Source organism: Molothrus aeneus, chromosome 12 (genome assembly GCF_037042795.1).
Source record: "Molothrus aeneus isolate 106 chromosome 12, BPBGC_Maene_1.0, whole genome shotgun sequence".
NCBI lineage: Eukaryota > Metazoa > Chordata > Aves > Passeriformes > Icteridae > Molothrus > Molothrus aeneus.
Window position 1 is genome coordinate 15,363,226 of NC_089657.1, and position 18,228 is coordinate 15,381,453.

The following is an 18,228-nucleotide window of genomic DNA, read 5'->3' on the forward strand; positions in this document are numbered from 1 at the left end:
CTAATTACACAGTTTGTTTTAGCTTATTGACTTTGGCAAGAAATTGTTTCTCTTTTAGTACATTGCTTTAAAATAAAAAAAGGTTTTTCCAGTTATTTATTATTGTCATGATAGAAAGAAACTTCTGTTAAACTGCCTATAATGCTGGCATATTTATAGGTTCAAAGATACAAAGGAACTGAAATTCTAAACCAAAATAATTTTGGAATTAAAACTTACAAAAAGCAGAAGACTGAAACTACAGCTTGGCTTTCATGGGCAGGGGCTTCTGTGTGTGTGTTTACTCTGCAGTGTTACCTCCGTGCACAGCAGGTTGGGCTTGAGATGTTCATTATTTGTAAAACATTTTCCAATGTTTGCAAAATGTATGAAATGGAGCCAAAAAAAGCTGCTAACTTTTGGGGTTGAAATGCAATGTTTTGCAACCAGAGGTTTTGCAATCAGCCAATGGCTGCTCTGCAGATGTTTCCAAAAGGGAGCCTCAGAGACTTTTGCAATAATGAACCAGAGCACAGCTGGTGTGGGTTTGCATCGCCCCCTTCTCTGCTGATTTAATGAGCTTTGAATGGTCTCACAGAACAACCTCTGAGAGAGCCCTGATACAGCAATAAAATAGAAAATGAGAGACACGGTAAACAAATACTGCCTCAAACTTCATGGTGTTTTCACAAAATGCATGGCTCAAGAACACCACCATCTACAACTGGATAAAGTCTTAGAGATCTATTACTGTTTGCATGACACATTTCTTGGCTTGGATGATGCCACTACTGATTTCTCTTTGGAAACATAAGTCCATGTGTCCATATCAAACTGTGAACTGATAATGTCAATTTTATTTAGTTCATTCACATAAATCTTCAACAACAAAACCACATGGCAGATTAGAAACCATTTTCAAATAGCAAACAAGCAAGGACCGTTATATCTTAAAAGTATAATTATTTCAAGATAAAATATCTGTGACACATATATAGAGCAACAGTAAGGCTTTAACTGTAGTTTTCTTGATGAAAGTACCAAAAATACTTGGAAGAGCTTCATTTCCATAATTTCCTTCAAAGATTTTTTTCCTAGGGAGTTAGCTCTATTGACCAGCAGGAAACAGGTTCACTGGCTGACTCAAGCCTGTAATCTTTCTTGTACAACCTGAAATGAAATCAAAACAAGAGAAGACGTGATAACACAATCAAGGGGCAGGGTCAGAATTGCCCTGATGTGCAGATGGTACCAGGAGTCAGAGGTCTGGGTGGGCACAGTTGCACCTCAGCACTCCCAGGACCTGCACACTCACAGTGATTTTTCCCCATCACAGATGTGTGCTAAAAGCAGTTGAAGGATAGAAAATTTTCCTCCTGGTAAATCCAGTTGAGGGAACACCCTCCCTTTCCAGGCTAACAATGCAAGCTGTACCCCCAGGGTGTAATTATTTCCCCCAATGAAATAGGAGCCTGGAGCCCTGTAGCATCACTTAAACAACAAATGCAAGCTTTTAGGAAAAAATTAAAATGCAAGTTATTTACATGAAAGAGGTGTGTTCTTACAAACACTCCCTCAGTTTCATTTCTTTAGATCTCTGGTATTTGCTGATAAAATACATCTCAAAGCACACCCCCTCCCCTCCCTCCATATCGGGTACCTGGAAACTTTGTGCTCAGATCCAGACACTCTCAGGAGTCTTTCCACAGCTCTCTGATCATTGTTGGAGTTGCTCCTAAATTGTGCTTTTGAATAAAATTGACCTAAGCAACAGACACAGAAATTATTAAAAATTACAAACCAGCTGAGTGTTGCTGTTTGTTTAAGCCAAATGGCAGTTCTAACACCAGGAGAGCAGCTCTTCATCTCAGAAAACAAATCAAAGATCCAGTTTGGATACTCCATTAGTAAGATTAGAAAATTCCTCTGTTTCATCTGTGATCTCTTGTTATCCCTAACGCTCTCCATGGGAAGGTTCAGCCTTTCTCTGATGATTTTTCACAATTATTTCTTCCTTGTGGTTTTTGGAATACAGAGCCTCTTTTTGCAAAGTTTCCAAAACAACTTCAACTTAGGTCCCACCAGGATTTTTGGAGCCAAGATGTTCAGGAGCAGCTGGCTTTCATTTCCTAACCGTGATTGTTTACAATTTTATGTCCATTATTTATAGTCTGTTATTTGACATCAAATGGATTTTCTGCATCAGTCATGTCATTCCACAGCACTGTTGAGGTTAAGCCCAACTATTATTTGTGTCTTATTTTAACATTTTATAAAACCATAATGGGCTACTTAGGGTGAGTGGAAAAGCATTATGTTATGCATTATGTTTCTAGGGTGAGACCTCCCCTTTTTGGGATTGCTGGGCAGTAAAAGTTAAATGTCCAAAAGGAATAAATTAAATGCAAAGTTTCTCAAGAACTCCCTGACTACAGTCTCATTTCAGGAGCTGAGTTACAAGAGCATTCTTTGCTGCACACATCCATGCTGATACACACCCAGAACTCCAGTGACTTTGTCCGAAAAACGGTCGGTGTTCAAGAAATAGAGCCCAAGGAAATCTTCTGGAAACCTGACCAAGGAAATTTTTACTGTGACCGTATCAGGCAGTGATGCTGTAACACTCTTTTCCTTTTCAACTGACACTGTCAGCCTAGGAAGTAAATTAGGAAATTATTTCCAAGAAGAATGTGAAGAAAGAATATATATTTAAGTAACTGACATTAATTAATCAAAATAATTTAATTTTTTGCCTTTTGTCTCTTTGCAATTGCATTTTTCCTGCTCTGTTTGTAGTTATCTTTAAGCTGGAAAATATTGAGTAGAATATCTTTTCTCTCCATGCTTCACAACGGGTCTTGCAAATATACCAGGGGACAATTTTTTGCTGATGAATACACCTTATTATCCACAATGAAAAGAAATGCTTGGATGGGAAAAAAAATTTCTCACCATTTTAATGAGAAAAAAGGTAGACTAATAATATAATTCAATCTTTTTTTTTAATGAACAGGTCAAATATTTTTTTTTCTTGGATATTTCACAAGTTTTTCAGATCTTGCCTTTCTTCTGACCCATTCATATTATTGTGATCCCAGGTGGTCTTGGAGAACACAAATGTCACTGTCATTTTGCTCCCTGCAGACAGGATTAACAAAGCCACCCCCAAAGTGCTGATGCAAAGGCTCGGGTGCTGGATTGAAGCAGAAGGATCATTCTGCTTGGCAAATTATACTGGGACATAAATCCAGCCAGCTCTTGGCTCTGTTGAACTGCAAGAATAATTGAAAGCAGTTGTTGTAGGAGTTGTTATTGTCTAGAACTGTGTGTGTGGGAGCAGCAATGTGTGTCCCGTCTGCCCCAGGCCAGCAGGGGATCCTTGTGGAGACTTGTTCCAGCAATATGAAAAGGCTGGGGGAACCAGCTCCACTCAGCTCTTGGGGTACTGAAGGGTCCTGCTCTAATTACTCCAACAAATGAAGTCTGCTTTTAAAGTATCCCTTCTCCTACAGTGGACATTTAATACAGACAGCTATTCCAACTCTTTATGCCTGCCCATAAAAAAATGTCAGCTTCCCAGATGGGAGTTATTGCTAAAACTGAGGAGAAAGAAAACCCCAGCCTGTGTGGAGCCAAGTGCTGTATAAAAGGGACAGTAAATGTCAAAGCCATCACTGGCAGTGCTTGCTCTGCCCTGGAGGAGCACTAAGTGGCTGCTGGTGGCACCAGGCTGCTCTGCATGGCTCCTTTCCATTGGAACATAAATACATGAACAGCAGGCTGATGGTGCAGTTGTTCTGGTTCTCTTTACACAGGCATGGAGAATTAAAATTAAACTTCTTTTCTTCTCCAAATTTGAAATGGGGGATTATGAAGATACCCTGCTGCTACTCACACTGATATACTTGCTGGAGAAGGACATTTGGAAGCACCTACTTCAGGTAAATAGAAAAGTAGAGGCCTGAATAAACAAAGATCTGACACATTTTCAAGTTTAGGAAAAGACAGGGAGATGTTTCTTACCCCTGGATGGTGGAGGAAGTTGACGTTGTCCATGACAGCCAATTGTTCTTGTTATTGTGGCTTACAAGGATTGCATGAGTGTAGACATGGATTTGCACAGGGGGATTCACATAGTTAATATCAAACTGCACAAAGTGATTTTTTCCATCTCCAAGTTTCCCCGTCACAGTGAGTCCTTTAATACAAATTTGTCAGATGATTCTTCTCTTAAGGTACAAGTGATCTTAATAAACCTGCTCCAAGTTTTGTTACTGAAACGACTCCAGGGTCTCAAATCTAGTTTTGTGGGGCACTTCTGGCTTGCAGCTCCACATGCCCCAAGTCTGTGGTGGGGTCACTAGAGCTGGTCTAACCCCATGCTTCCACCTCCTGCACACAGATGTCTCTGTTCCATAATCAGAGCAGGTGCCTGGTGCCTGGGCCATGGCTCCTCAAGGGCAGGACCACAGAAAATCTGCTGTGCATCCAGAGCATGCACCTTTCTGTTGGCACACAGGGACCATAAGGTTTAAGGTCTCTGCATTCTCCAAAGCCCCAAGGGCTGCATAGGAGAACACCCTAAGGACCAAGGAGGATGTGACACCAGGAGGAGAAGGGGATCCTCAGCCAGATCTGTGAGAAGTGCCCCCAGCTATTGCACCATTAATATTGCCTAACAGAAAGGCAGAATTTACCACAGCCTCTCTGGTCAGTGCAAAGCCGCAGGTGTGAGATGGCTCTTCATGAGAGGGGGTTATTTCCAAAAATACCAACTGCACTCACAGACCCAGTGACTCTCCTTGCCTTGGCATTGGGGTAACATGGCTCACTCACCTTGCTCTGGATCTGACAGAAGGTGGACAGAGGTTTGTGCTCTCTGATCAATATTTAAGCAGATTCTTTCATTTTGTCTGGGTAATTGAAATAGAAGTTCTGCATGTTCATTGGCTGAAAAGAAAGAAGAAAAATATCAGCAACAATAAAAATCTAGCCTCTATGCTGAATAGGTACAGGAGAAATAATTTATAGATTTATGCCTAAAACAGTAGTTATAGCTTTTAAAGGATAGAATGATTAAAAACAAAGTAATATTGTTGAAAAACACAGACACAGCACCTTGATATGAATGAAACCAACAGATTTTAAATATGGAGTTTACTGAGGACAAGGAGCCCTAAAAAATGCTCAGGCTGAAAATTTGTTGTACTGCATTTCTTATGTCCTTGAGCCAGAGAGATCTTCTCATGGAATACAGGAATACTTTCTACTTAAACGGAAAGAACTAGCCAAGGTTTGCAAGAAGTGGTAAAAGCTTTTCACAGAGTTGATGCAGTAAGAAAAAGCACTGTTGCATGAAGTGTACATTACAGTTACATTAGAAATTGAAATGGGTATAGGATATGTGTCACTTACCAATAGGTTGTGGTCTTTTGGCATCTCTGAACCTGGAAACTGAAACAGTAAAAATTAATAAGAAGAGTTTAATGAAACGTTTTTCTGTAAGTCAGCTGATGAACCAGAACAAATGCTGTACAGAAACCTTTTTAACAGAGCTCTTCACTGACAACTGTGGAGAGCTTTGCCTGAGACGAGCTGTCCCAATGGGGGAAAAGAGCACAGGGAGGGGCCTGTGCTCAGCTGGAGCTGTAGGAGGGTTTAGAGCTGTGTTTTCAAGGGTCGCTGGGCTGTGCAGAATGCAGCACACCCAGCCCAGCCCCTCTGACCCCACTGTGAGCAGCTACCTGTTGAAAACATCTTCCTGTTGCTGACAGTTTGGAGCTCAGAGCGCCGTCTATCTGAAAGAAAAGGGTTTTCCCAATGTTTTGTTGCTTTGGGTTTATGCCTTGCACCTTACTCCCAACACTTTGAAAGAGGGAATCTGTCCTGCTTGCTGTCCACTGACTTTTCTGGATACCTTAGGACTGGTGAATTATTTTGTTCTTAGATCCATTTCTTTCAGCTTACTAATGCATGCTTTTCCATATCTTTCACATTTATTTTCAGGAGGTACATTTTTTTTTATATTCCTGAAAAGGGACCAAGATTGTTTTCAAAAGTTTATAGTTCGTTATAAAATATCTGTGGACTGAAACACATATAATAAAAACTAAATTGTACATCAAAGTGGGCATCTCCAATCCAAATGCATTTATATAAAATAAGGTTGATATGACCCTGCATATGAAATGAACTTTATAGAATTATTCTGAGGAGAAACAGAGGAGGCGTACTTACCAGCAGGTCGCCCACCCCTCAGTCCAATAGCAACTGGAGAGAAAAAAAAAGAATATCTGTGTTTTATTCATGACTGCATTACATCCCTTAGAGGAGTGGTTCTGCTGTTGAACGCTCCAGCAGCACTTTGAAAGAGGCAACTTCTAGAAACAGGGCAGCATTGTGATTCTCTTGATACATTTCTGTGAAAGAACTAGAGCCAAACCAAGGTTCTCCACCTATAAAATTATTATTCAAATAATTGCAGTTTCCAGAGAGGAAAAACATACCTGAATCGTCCTCCCAAGGCATTCTTGAGTGGAGTCTTTGGGAAGATGCTTCACACGTGGTAGGAAGAAGCAGAAAGCATCATTAACACTATTGATTTGAAGAACTACTTTCCTCAAGAGCATAGATAATTTTGACCTTTGAGACTTTCTGAATGGAAGATTTTCTCCCTTTGTCCCTGTTATCCACCTAAAACCTGCACAGACTGTAGCAAGCATTGCTTATAATTTACTTCACACATTTTTTCAAATCTCAGATACTTCCCTCTACAGAACAACCACCATGAACTCTTTTGTTTGCTCTTGTTATTTTGTTTTTGTTTGTTTGTTTTTGTTTTTTGTTTGTTTTGGTTTGATTTTTTTAGTTTTGGTTTTTTTGGTTTTTTTTTTTTTGTTAGAGACTATGAAAATATGCTACTGGAAAAGAAGAAAACATTTACCTCCTGCTGGAATATTGCTGGGCTTCTCATTGTCTGTGAAGTAAAAGAGGGACAGATGAGTGTCATACAGTAAACACTGAATTACTTTACCCATGTGAACCAACAAACTGGGGCAAGGGCTTCAGCTGATGATGTTTTTAGGGCTAAAGGATGAGTATATAAAGCACTTGCAAAACTCTGACTGAGGCCATTCTTTCCTCCCTGCATTCATAGTAACAGCTATTAGACTACCTTTAGTTAATATTTAAACAAACTGTTTTCCATTTCAACTGTAGTGACTGTCATTTCAGGGGGCTGTTTTTACCAGCCTCGGTGGGTTTGTTTGCCAGCTCCTCCTGCTGCTGGGGTTTGGTGACCACCATGGAAGTGAGCGGTGTGACAAAGCTGTACCGCAGGGACAGATCCAAGGCTTGGGCCTCCAGGGCCTTCTGGTCCTCTTCTTGAGCTGAAATACTAAAGTCTGTGTTAATGATGTAGCAAAAATGTCTTTTTTTGCTATGAACAAATTGTCTTCAGATTCCTTTATGTATTAGCTGTGTCTCCATAGATATTTATTACTGTAGGGTCAGTAGTCTTATGGGGATAACTCAGCTCTTCATGTGCCTGAAATTATGGAAATGCTTCATTCTTTGCAACACTGGAGACTATGTATGGTTTAAATACATGGAAGTAATAGATACATGGTCTATGAAGTATCTTATGGACATCCATATTTTTCTATTCCCTAACTATTGCCATTTCCTTATCTGCAGACAATATTTCAGGGTGTACAAGAACAGCTCAACACAGCCCATACAATTGAAATATATTTCATAGTAATTTCATGTAGAATGTGTTACATTATGTGTTCATATATATATGAAATTGAATGTTGTAGTGCTACCATAAACTGAAAGGCACTTCATGTTCATCATATAGTAATGTAGTATTCTCCCAGTATCTTATGTTTATGGTACCGTCTGGAAAAATATTTCTGTTTCTTTGTATTTTCTGATCATATAATTTGTGAATAAGGAATTTGTGTTTTGAGAAGTTAGAAGTTTGTTATGTGAGGCATTAAAATCTCTTACGCTTTTTCCAGAAGCTGCTGAATGGTCAAGTAAGCCCACAGTCTCTCTATGAAATTCCCAAAGATGTATCTTTGATTTTGGAATACTTGCTCCTTCTCTTTGACATTTGCTTCTTCCTTGAGAGTCAAGTTACTTGTGTGCTGAAGTGGGAGAAAACTGACCATCAAAAGAACAGCTCCATAAACTTCAGCTCTATAAACTTCATTTATAGTCACATTGTGAGACTTAATATCTTTCAGTACCAGCTGTCCTTCAATTTTGTTCTTTCCCATTGGAAAATGCATCCCCAAAGTATCTAAAAAGCATGTATTTTAGATCTGTATTTCTGCACTTGAAACAATGATGAAAAAAGGAGTTAATTAAATTCTATTTCAGCATTTTTGAGATGAATAATTGAGATTTCCTACTTCATTGTAACAATAGAAACCTAAAAGTGCTTAAAAGGCTAAAATACTTGAATTTTGTTAAATAATTAGCAAAACTGAATTAAATTTTCTGTTTACTTATTTGTGGATATTCTTCAAGGTTTTTCTTTTGTAGCAAATTCAAGAGAGAGTAATTTTAACAAATTATCTGACAGATCAAACAATGAGAAAACAGCTGAGAACCCAAATGTAACAAACATATACTGAACACAAAACACTTCTTGAAGCCTCCTATTGTGCCACAAAAGACAGAAGGGAGAGATGTGTTTCACAATTAGTAAACTAAACACTTACTGACTGAGCTTTAATTTCCACTGGCAAAAGATCCAGCTCATTGCTAATTTTTCCAGACACTATAATTTCAGATCCTTCAAAAAACAGCTTGAAATTGTTCTTGGTTAATCCTTCAATGGAATTTTCTGGATACTGCATTTCAATTTGCATTAATATTGGGGTAGCCACTTCTTGATAAAAGTCCTAAAGAAGAGCAGTAAGACAGAGAACACACACAAATGACAGCAAAATTGTGCAAAACAATATGTTGAATGTCTAAAGCCCCCTTAAAAAGCTTTTTCTTTAGCAGTGCAAGACTACTGCAAATTCAGAAATTGTCCACTTCCCCTGGACAATTTCTCTTTTTACAGTAGAGAAATGTGTGAATTTTCCAGTTTGTCTTAATGTGGCTGATTTGAAAACTTCGAGTCATGGATAACATGGAGGTACAAACCCTCAGATACCCCAAAATTGCCTTCCTCCCTCGGCTAAAGTAACAGGTAAACTCAACCCCAACTTTTCATCTCAGAAAATCTGTGATTTTGCTGCTAGAACTGGATATAAGCTGAGGCTGATGCATGGCTTTCCTGGCACATTCCTTACTCCTGACCTGGAGCTGCAGGGCTGCATCAGCATTTTCATAGATACGCCGTGCTATTCCCCCATTGCTCAGGGCCATTTTCTCCAGGAATTTATAACTGACATCAAACCCAAAGCCAAGGCAGAAAAGAGCATATTTCCCATTGATTGCTTTCTGAACGTTTTCTTGAATTACTTCCACATTTCTCTCACCTGTAAATGAAACAAAAACACCATTGTGGGTTTGGGTCTTTTGAAGTGCAAAAAGACTGCAGCAGGTTAATGGAAAATACTGTCTGAAGTTTTTTAATATAATTCATAATAGAATACTAAAAAAATAGGGGATAGAATGCTAGTAATCAAATTGGAAATGAAAGCACAACTCTGTATGTGGAATGCCAGAACATGATTCTCCCCCCTTAATGACTTTTATTAGGTTCTTCTGATGTTGTCATGGCCAAGTGCAAAATATTTTATAGGATTACAGGGCCAGAGGACGATTTTAGTACAGAAAGGACACACACTACAAGCTAACAACATGAGGGATGGATACACTTCATCAAGCATTCAAAAGACAAGTAGTATCCATAAAAATTATGTGTGTCAATTGAGAGAAGAATGGATTGGTTAATGGAGCAATTCCAACAAACTGCCAATGAACTCGGCCATGCTTCTCTCCCAGCCCCTTTGTGTGACAGAGGAAAAGATTTTCACGCCATCACCTTACTCCATTTGAAGAGCTGCTGACAGCCATGTAGTGAGAGCTTTTCCATCAGCATTTCCAGGCAGAAGCTGTCACTGCCTGTAGCAATACCATGGGAGCAGCTCAGATTTTTCCTTTTTAGCTGCTTTGCTAAGGAAGGCAGTGTAGGCAATAACACCTGACACTCCACCCTGGACTCATTTCTAACTGCTGGATGTGGGGAGCACTGGAGACTCACTGTGGCTATGCTGGGGAGGCAGCACTGTGAGCTGAATTTTACTAAAAAACCCAAACAAAATCAAGAAACCCCAAAGCAGAATGGCTCACACAATCTAAAAGGGAGAATGATCTTATTATAGGCTTACAGATGAAGTACTATTGCTGATCTTGGAGTGATGCTGGTGCCACACAAAACTAAGACAAACCCCCATTCAAGACAAGGGAGTTTGTGCCATTGCTCTGGGAGTTGCTTATTTCACCTGATATTTCAATCTCAATCCTTTGGTTTGTGCTGTCACAGCTGATCACTAATTAAGACATAGCAAAGAATGCAGAACAAGAAGCATCTTGAAAATATCTTAAGTTTGGGGCACAGACGGTGAAGAAGCACAAGCAATATCTCTCAAATAGGACTGTACACAGTATCTGCAAAATGTCTGTATTTTGTCTCTAGGTATTTTACTTTTCTGTTTCAGCTGTGCCTGGAGTATCTCCAATTCCCTTGAGTTTATAAACTGGGAAGCTAATGGTATGAGCAAAACAATTCCCAGCTAAAAGATGTGCAATCACAGGCAGGCAGGCTGTGCCATCACTCCCTACAGCCTTCAGCAGAACCCTCTCATAATCCCCCTCTCCAGATCCAGCAGTAGCTCGGCCTGTGTATTCCAAAGCTCTTCTAAAACACAGGCTAGGTCTATCAATATTGGGATGCAAATGTACCAGATAAAAACCCCAGAGGAGGGAGGACCGGGCGTGGCATTCACTCACCAGAAGTGGGCTGGCCATCTGTCAGCAAAATAATCATGGAGACGCTGCGCTCTGGCAGCCCCTCGTGTTTGTCCAGCACGCCCACGGCAGCCAGCAGGGCAGCACTGATGTCTGTGCCTGCAAAGAGAGAGCAGGCATTGCTCACCTCAACAGCACAATCACCTGCAGGGATTGCTGCCCTTCCTCTGCCCAGGCCCTGCAGACTTTTCTGCAGGAATTAATCCTTCTGAGAGAGGAGGATTTAGGAACTTAGCCTACTGGACTTAATTACTGGGTGTTATATTGCTACAGCAGTGCTGGAGTATTCTCTTGGGAGGATTTTCCACACATGTGTCATGGGAAATACAAACATGTCTAGAGCCATTAAAAATGCTTAAATAAACATACTGTCATCTATTAACCTATATTTAAGAAAAGTTTCCCTGCCTTCTATAAGAAATCAGAGAAAAGAGCTGAGCACGGGTGGATTTATTGGTGTTAGTGCCTAGAGAAAGGAAACTTCTGCTCATACTGACAGTGTAACATTAAAGGGAGATAGAGCCCTTGAGCTGTGCTTAAAAATAAATAATAACACCAAGCACACTGACTGCTGCAGCAACTGAAATGCCGTGTCTGTTTGGCCTATTTTATTTATGTGGCATGGCTTGGATATGGTTTTTTTTTCTTTTTTTTTTTTTACAAGGGGACACTTGATATAAATAGGAAAAAAAGTCAACAAATTGCTATCAAATGTTGAGTAAGTTGCCATTTTTCTGTAGAAAAAGTCTGCTACCAAGGAATCTTCTAATTGTCTCTGTGATAAAAACTGGAAACAAAACTTTGTGGCTTTGGTTCATAGATGTGCTGTAAGCATCTCTCATGTACTATATAACTATATCTATCTCATAATGTAGTCACCAGTCTGACCACGCACAGGCTTTCTTTCTCACTCATCACTTATAAGTCTTAAAAACTGACCTGCTTTGTAAGCACTGGTGGTAGCTCTGGGGCACTATATAACTAATAAAAATAATTATTTTCTAAGCACTTCATTCCACTGGGTTCATATTTGTGGCTACGAGCACGTGTACCTCCCCTGGCAGCGAGAGTCTGCACCAGGGCTGCAGCACTGGCCACGTTCTCCTCAGTGGCTGGCAGCAAAGAGCTCTTCCACTCCACCACTTTGTGGTTGAAGGTGATAAAGCTGAAATGATCTTCTTGGCGGAGGTCCTGCAAAATCTTCAACAGGGCATCCCTTGTCTGTTCCAAGGAGAAAACAATGATTTTGATTATTTCCACTTCTTTGCCAGAACTGGGATTGAAATTACAGTGTAATAAGAGAGTTCTCTACAGCTCTGTTCCAGATGCAGCCCTATGCCTTCATTAAGCCCTAATGGAATGTTTTAGGTTGAGACCACCAGAAATAGACAATTCGCTTAACCTACAGACACAAAATCCAACCTATGAGGGCTGTAGGAGGCTTGTCTGCTCTCAAACAGAGCTACATACACAGTCATCAATAAACATAAAACAGACAACAGATAAATTAACTCTCTAATCTTCATTAAAGAAAAATACAAACACAAGAAATTCTGCAAAAATACAGTAAATTCTCTCTGCCTCAATGTTTAATATCCATGAAAATAGTTGTGTCAGACAAGAGTTACTCCTTAATAACTTCAATCTATGCATATGTATTTTCAAGCACTTCTATGAGTCTGAACCCTTTGCTGTGTACAAAACCAGTGCGTGCTTCCAATGAAAAATTCCCAGTTGCTTCCTCAGAAGCCTGGGGGGTGTGTGCCTGCTGCTAACAGAGGTCATGCTTTGAGGGAAGTTACCTGTTCAATTTTTCTGCCTGTCATAGAGCCACTTCGGTCTATAACAAAGATGACATTTTTGGGAATCACTGGCATTTCTTGGGGTGCAAAGTAATGGACAAAATACCCATTGACAATCTGAAATACAGAATGTGAAATCACCCATAAAAGTACATCTGAAGAAATAAAGAATAAATCTTAACATTCTGGCACAGCAAGAAGTGGGGAGCATGCTCAGCATTCTGCTCTCTCGATAAGCCCAAATAAAAGAATTTAAATTTAAAAAGTAAAATGTATTTCCTAGCTGGAAGCAAGATTGTCTGTAGAGAGAAAATTACCAGAGAGCAGCATGCATGCATACATATATATTAGACATCTCAGTGCCATAAGTATGATATATGCATATTATCACTGTGTATCACATTACCTCTTTATCATTACCTATGAGTACATCTCTGCTGAATGACTGTGGCTGCCACCTTTTAGCACACCCATGTATACTTCATTAGTAAAATGATATGGAAAATACTCTATTTTATTCCCTAGAATAGGCATCGGTTCATAAATATTTGTTAAGTTCCTGCTGTATTTAGTTATCACCTCAGTTATCACAAAAACCACAGAGACCAAGCATCATTTGAAGTTATATAAATCACATTACTCTAAACTTCATTTACAGGAGGCCAAAAATACACTTTTAGAGGTAACAAAATAATAATTTAAAAAGACCGTAAAAAAAAATCTATGAAATACCAATACAGATTGGGCATTTGAATAAAATTTGAAAGACTGATTTTTTTTTTCATAGTGATCTTTTTTCAATATACCTGGATGTCTCTGGGGATTACCAAGCATCACCCTCAGTTCTTGCTGACCCTGGATTAATGGGAAGAGCCTTTTCTGTCATTCTTGGTGTTTCAAAGCAAATGTTGCTGCTTTGCTGATTGCACTTCACATTCATACTTATCTGTGATCTAAAAGCATTTTCATTTATACGTTTTTTACCTGTATGTCACCTGCAGTGGCTTCACGCTTAACATCATAACGCACAACAAAATCACCATTGAGAAGAGTTTCATCAAGTTCAGAATTTTTCTTCTGTTGGTCTAGAGTTGGCTTAAATAAAATATGAGCCTGCAAAGCAATCAGAAGGAAATATCTAAAGCAATATAACTTAGAGCTGCCACTGGCAGTAACCTGTGTGAGCTGCTGCTTTACCTTGGTTTCATTCTGCTCTTTGGTGAGTGCCTCAGTTAACTCGTTTGTCATGAATGTGCTGTCTGTCTCCAAGAAGTGAATGCCCTGGGGCTCGAAGATGTGCACATCGATCTGGCAGCAAAGAAGTGAACATCAGCGTCTCAGAGGGAACATGGCTGTGCTAAAACCCACAGCACTGCTCCCTGCCCAGCCCTCCCCAAGACAGCTCACCTGGAAGTGCTTAACGAGCTGCTTGGGCCGGACCTTGATGAGCAGCTCATACTTCCCCAGCTGCCGCTTCAGCAGCTCCTCGTAGGTCAGCTCAAAAGTGACTTTGCTGGCAGCCGCGATGCTGACGGACACGTGGAACTGCTCCAGCTTTCTGTCTGTAATTCTGGGGGAAAAGAGCAGTGATTTACCTCCTTGTGGTGGCTGGAGTCTGTGAAGTGTGCAAAATAATTTGCACACATTTATTGTGACCCCTCCAAGGGGCCATGTGGGATAAATAAAAAAAAAAGAGTAGCAGTAAATATTTTCCATCATAGAGAGGGTTTTTTACATTGCAGGTGCTATTATGCACATCACATATTGTACATTACATTAATGTGTCATGGGTGCAAGATGAGAAATGGAGCAGAAACCCTTGGATGCCTCAGAGTGAATACCTGTGAAGCACAGATTAAATATACCCTGAAACTGTGATATCTGTTCAAATGCCATGGCCCTCTGTGCTTGCAAGGAGGCAGACTCAGCACTGAGCACCATCCCAGTGTGTCGAGGTGCTCTTGAATGACAGCGACCAAGGCTGGATGGAACTCTGAGCAACCTGAAAGGTGTCCTTGCCCATGGCAGGGGGCTTGGAACTAGATGATCTTTAAGGACCTTTGACCCTGAGATTAGCTCAATTGGTCAGAACATGGTGCTGGCAACACCGTGGCTGTCGGTTCAATCCCTCTGTGGACCATTCACTTGAGAATTGGACTTTGTGATCCTTGTAGATCCCTTTCAAGAACATTCCATGATCTGTGATTCAGTGATTCTATGACAGCAAGTCCTAAGGCACTGCTAAACAGGGATGGGGATGCTTCCTACTGGAGCCCATTGCAGGCCCACCTATACATCACACATATGCGAATTTATATGTTAAATATATATATATATGTATATATATACACACACACACAAAGATACACTGTCCCTTCCACCAAGAACCCAAGACTGATTTTCACTGATTTGACCCCACTGGGATGTGGCTGTCTCCAGGATTTAATCTGCCCCCAGCCAAACAGGAAGCCAAGGAGGGGTGTTGGGGCAGCCTTACTCAGAACAGCAACGTACTTAACGAGGCCAGCGCTCTGTCCTTGTGAGACTGCCGAGTCATACTCGTTTTGAGCAGCAGCTTTCTCCTTTATTATTCCTGGGTATACTTCACCATCGATGGACCTGTTTGGTTTCCATGAAAATTAATTCATATTAGAAGCAATGCACTGGGGAAAGAAACTCAACAGAAGTTTTTTGTGGCTCTCTGGGCATGAGCAAGGGATGCTGGCTCCCAAATCCCTCCCCACGCCGGAGGATGCCAGGAGCCACCACCACAACACAACCCTTGTCCTTGCAGAGTCTTGAGGAGGCTGGAGCAGGAGAAACACCACCACTGAGCACATCTATCACCCACCCTATGCAGCAGGCAGCCTGGCCCTGGGCACCTCTTTTCTATTTGGCTGCTTACTACTTAGCCCCACAGAGTACTTTTGCAGAGGACCCTCTTTGTGCTCCTTCTTTGAGCAGAAAATGACCCGACCCCCCCCCCCCCCCCCAGAGCTGCCTCCTTTACACTGCAGGTGAGGACTGGTCCTACATGGAGAAGTTGGTGATGAAGGCTGTCTTGGGTAACTCCACTTCAAAGGTGGCCTCTCGGGACTCATTGGCTCGGTTGACAATTCTGCTGGTGATGACTGTGTGAGCAAATCGTGATGTGACCTTGCAGTCCACGTGGAGGCTGTATATTTCAACAGCAGGCTGGAAAAAATAAACAGACTGAGACAGAAACACGCAGGTTTTGCTCTCAGGCCATCCTTACCTGGATGTTGCTGTTGGAAAATTCTGATGAAGAAATGAACTGTTAGAAAGCTGGCTGGAACTGGGGAGGGGATTGCTCTGAACCAGTCTGCTCATTCCCTTCTCTGCAGCCACAGCCACTGTCCCATGCAAAACCTGCAGCTACATCTGCATTTTGCTGTTCCACAGAAGCTTCTGTTGAACCTTTTTCTCTCCTTGGGGTACAGTGAAGCTGCTGCTGCATCACCCCAGTGCATTGCCCAAGATTTTCCTCAGGGAGATCAGAAGCCTCTTTAAGCCTGACCCAGGGAAGGTCCCTGTTTTTTGTGCAACTGTTTATTTGCTCTCCCAGCTGTTGACTTTGCTTCCTGTTTTCCTTGGTATCTTGTGTCCCACAGGATGTTTAGCAGGCTTGAAACCTCACATGGCCCTCCCAACCCCTCACTGGTTACACAAGCGGAGATCCCCTTTGAGCACTCATGTTTCTCCTGGTCTGGTTCTTCCAGGGCCCCTGAAGGTCAAAGGAGGAGGGCACCATTCTAGAGCTGCCTGAAGCACCCCAGAGGGTGGCTGGACTGAGAACTGCCAGGAGCACCTGCCTACATGGACACCTCCTTTTGCACTTGGGATGTTTCTCTATAGGTCCTACCCATGTTCCAGCAGTGGCACTAAGAAAGGCTGATCTGGGCATCACCAGCCTCACAACAGTCCAACAGCTGATTAAAATACAAAACTTCAGCAACAGAGAATATCATTGCACTTCTGTTTTTACTTTTCCAACCTCCAAGTCTTTTGAATGGCTAATTGATCTTTAGCTATTTTGATAATTAATTTCCTGTACTTTTCTTGCCAATTAATAGCATGCAGTGGCTTCTTCTCCATTAGGACACTGGCTGAAATTCAGAACTTGGGTGCCCTGCCATACTCAAACCTGCTCATGGCACATTCAGGGTGAGGTTTTCCATAAGGAACACAAGCCCCAAGCTGTGGTTTGTCCTGTGCAAAATGTACCCAGTGCAGAATCTACTCCACTGCCACGTGCCCGAGGGATGCTGCAGGGAGCAGGACCTGCATCTCCTGCACTGGTCCAGCCCCAGCAGCATTTTAGGCTGCGGGCAGCACAAACCAGGGGTCGGCAGGATGCAGCACGGGGAGGAGCTTTGCTGTGCAGAGAGGTAAAAGAAGCAGAGAGGACCAGCCCCAGGCACGTGCCCAGAGGCAGAGGCACTGTGGGCCCATACACCCACAGTGGCCCATACACCCACTCTCCATGGCTCCCTGCAGAGCTCTCGGCTGCCCCTGAAGCGGCCACCAGGCCTGGCTCTGCCCCCAACACCTGCCTGCATTTCAGTTTCACTTCACTCTTTTCTGAATAGGCACAATGGACAGAGAAATCCTCTGACTTAAAGCTTCCTCTTCCTCTCTAATATTGATGTTTTTTACAATGCCACCAGTCACCACTGTGATGGTACAAAAGAGAGTTTGCTCCTCCAGACGTGCAAATAACTTTCTACTTCCCTCTTTTCCATTCCATATTTATTATTAAACACTTCTCAGAAACCTCCTGGCACTGCATAGTGCTTGTTTGGTCCTGTGTCAAGATCCAAACATCATCCAGTAGCCAAAGCAGAATTACTGATCTCCCAAATTTGATATCTTACATTCCGAAGGAAGAGAATCATCAAATACATCTGCAAGTGCCTCCTGTTACATTTGTACTATAACAGCCCAAACAAACAACCAAAGTTACCTTAAAAGGACCCAAAGCTCTAAAATCTCAACACAATTCACCCAAGTCTCCCTGGGAGGTGGTTACCAGAGGAGTTACCTGCACTACCTGGCCAGTTACCACGATATGACCACATCAGCAAATGAGATATTGATAATAAAAATAGAGCAAATACCTTCTGATCATTAGTTTCTGCTAATACTATGAGTGAGGAAAAGACCATCAATGCAAGCAATGTCCTCTGCTCCATTTTGGAAAAAACCAAAATTTCAAATGAAATCTCTATTTATCTTAATCAGTTAATGAGTAACATGTACTGCGGATATCATGTAGGCTTTGAAGAGACACAGAAATGTAATATTTACCCATTAAACACAGGTAAAACTTGGACTTGGTTAATGCTTATTTTTCCAACAGATCTTTGCTCTTAAACATTAGAATTTTAATGTTTCCTAACACATAAAATTAGGAAATTTCTATACTTTT

At 41.4% G+C, this 18,228-nt stretch overlaps 1 protein-coding gene across 1 annotated transcript; it reads right to left on the bottom strand.

Annotated features, from left to right (window-relative positions):
- Window positions 1–1,073: 1,073 nt before the first annotated feature.
- On the bottom strand, window positions 1,074–17,992 carry ITIH4 (inter-alpha-trypsin inhibitor heavy chain 4). Its single transcript, XM_066558082.1, has 22 exons — window positions 17,918–17,992; window positions 15,814–15,974; window positions 15,294–15,398; window positions 14,187–14,349; window positions 13,977–14,087; window positions 13,764–13,892; window positions 12,780–12,896; window positions 12,030–12,198; window positions 10,960–11,076; window positions 9,301–9,482; window positions 8,712–8,894; window positions 7,993–8,132; window positions 7,227–7,375; window positions 6,923–6,955; window positions 6,486–6,533; window positions 5,724–5,810; window positions 5,395–5,433; window positions 4,816–4,929; window positions 4,003–4,177; window positions 2,478–2,632; window positions 1,640–1,742; window positions 1,074–1,149 (listed from the first exon to the last, which is right to left on the bottom strand). Exons 1-22 carry the CDS (start codon window positions 17,990–17,992, stop codon window positions 1,074–1,076), a joined length of 2,631 nt encoding a protein of 876 aa, XP_066414179.1.
- Window positions 17,993–18,228: the final 236 nt, after the last annotated feature.

What these genes read in the sequence shown, in the direction of transcription:
- ITIH4 (XM_066558082.1), bottom strand. Translation starts at nt 17,992, where the DNA reads ATGGAGCAGAGGACATTGCTTGCATTGATGGTCTTTTCCTCACTCATA. An exon ending in AAACAAACCCACCGAGGCTG is followed by an intron (nt 6,956 to 7,226) that starts GTAAAAACAGCC and finishes TTTACTTCACAG; the next exon opens with ACAATGAGAAGCCCAGCAAT. An exon ending in CAAAGTCACTGGAGTTCTGG is followed by an intron (nt 1,743 to 2,477) that starts GTGTGTATCAGC and finishes TCTGTTGCTTAG; the next exon opens with GTCAATTTTATTCAAAAGCA.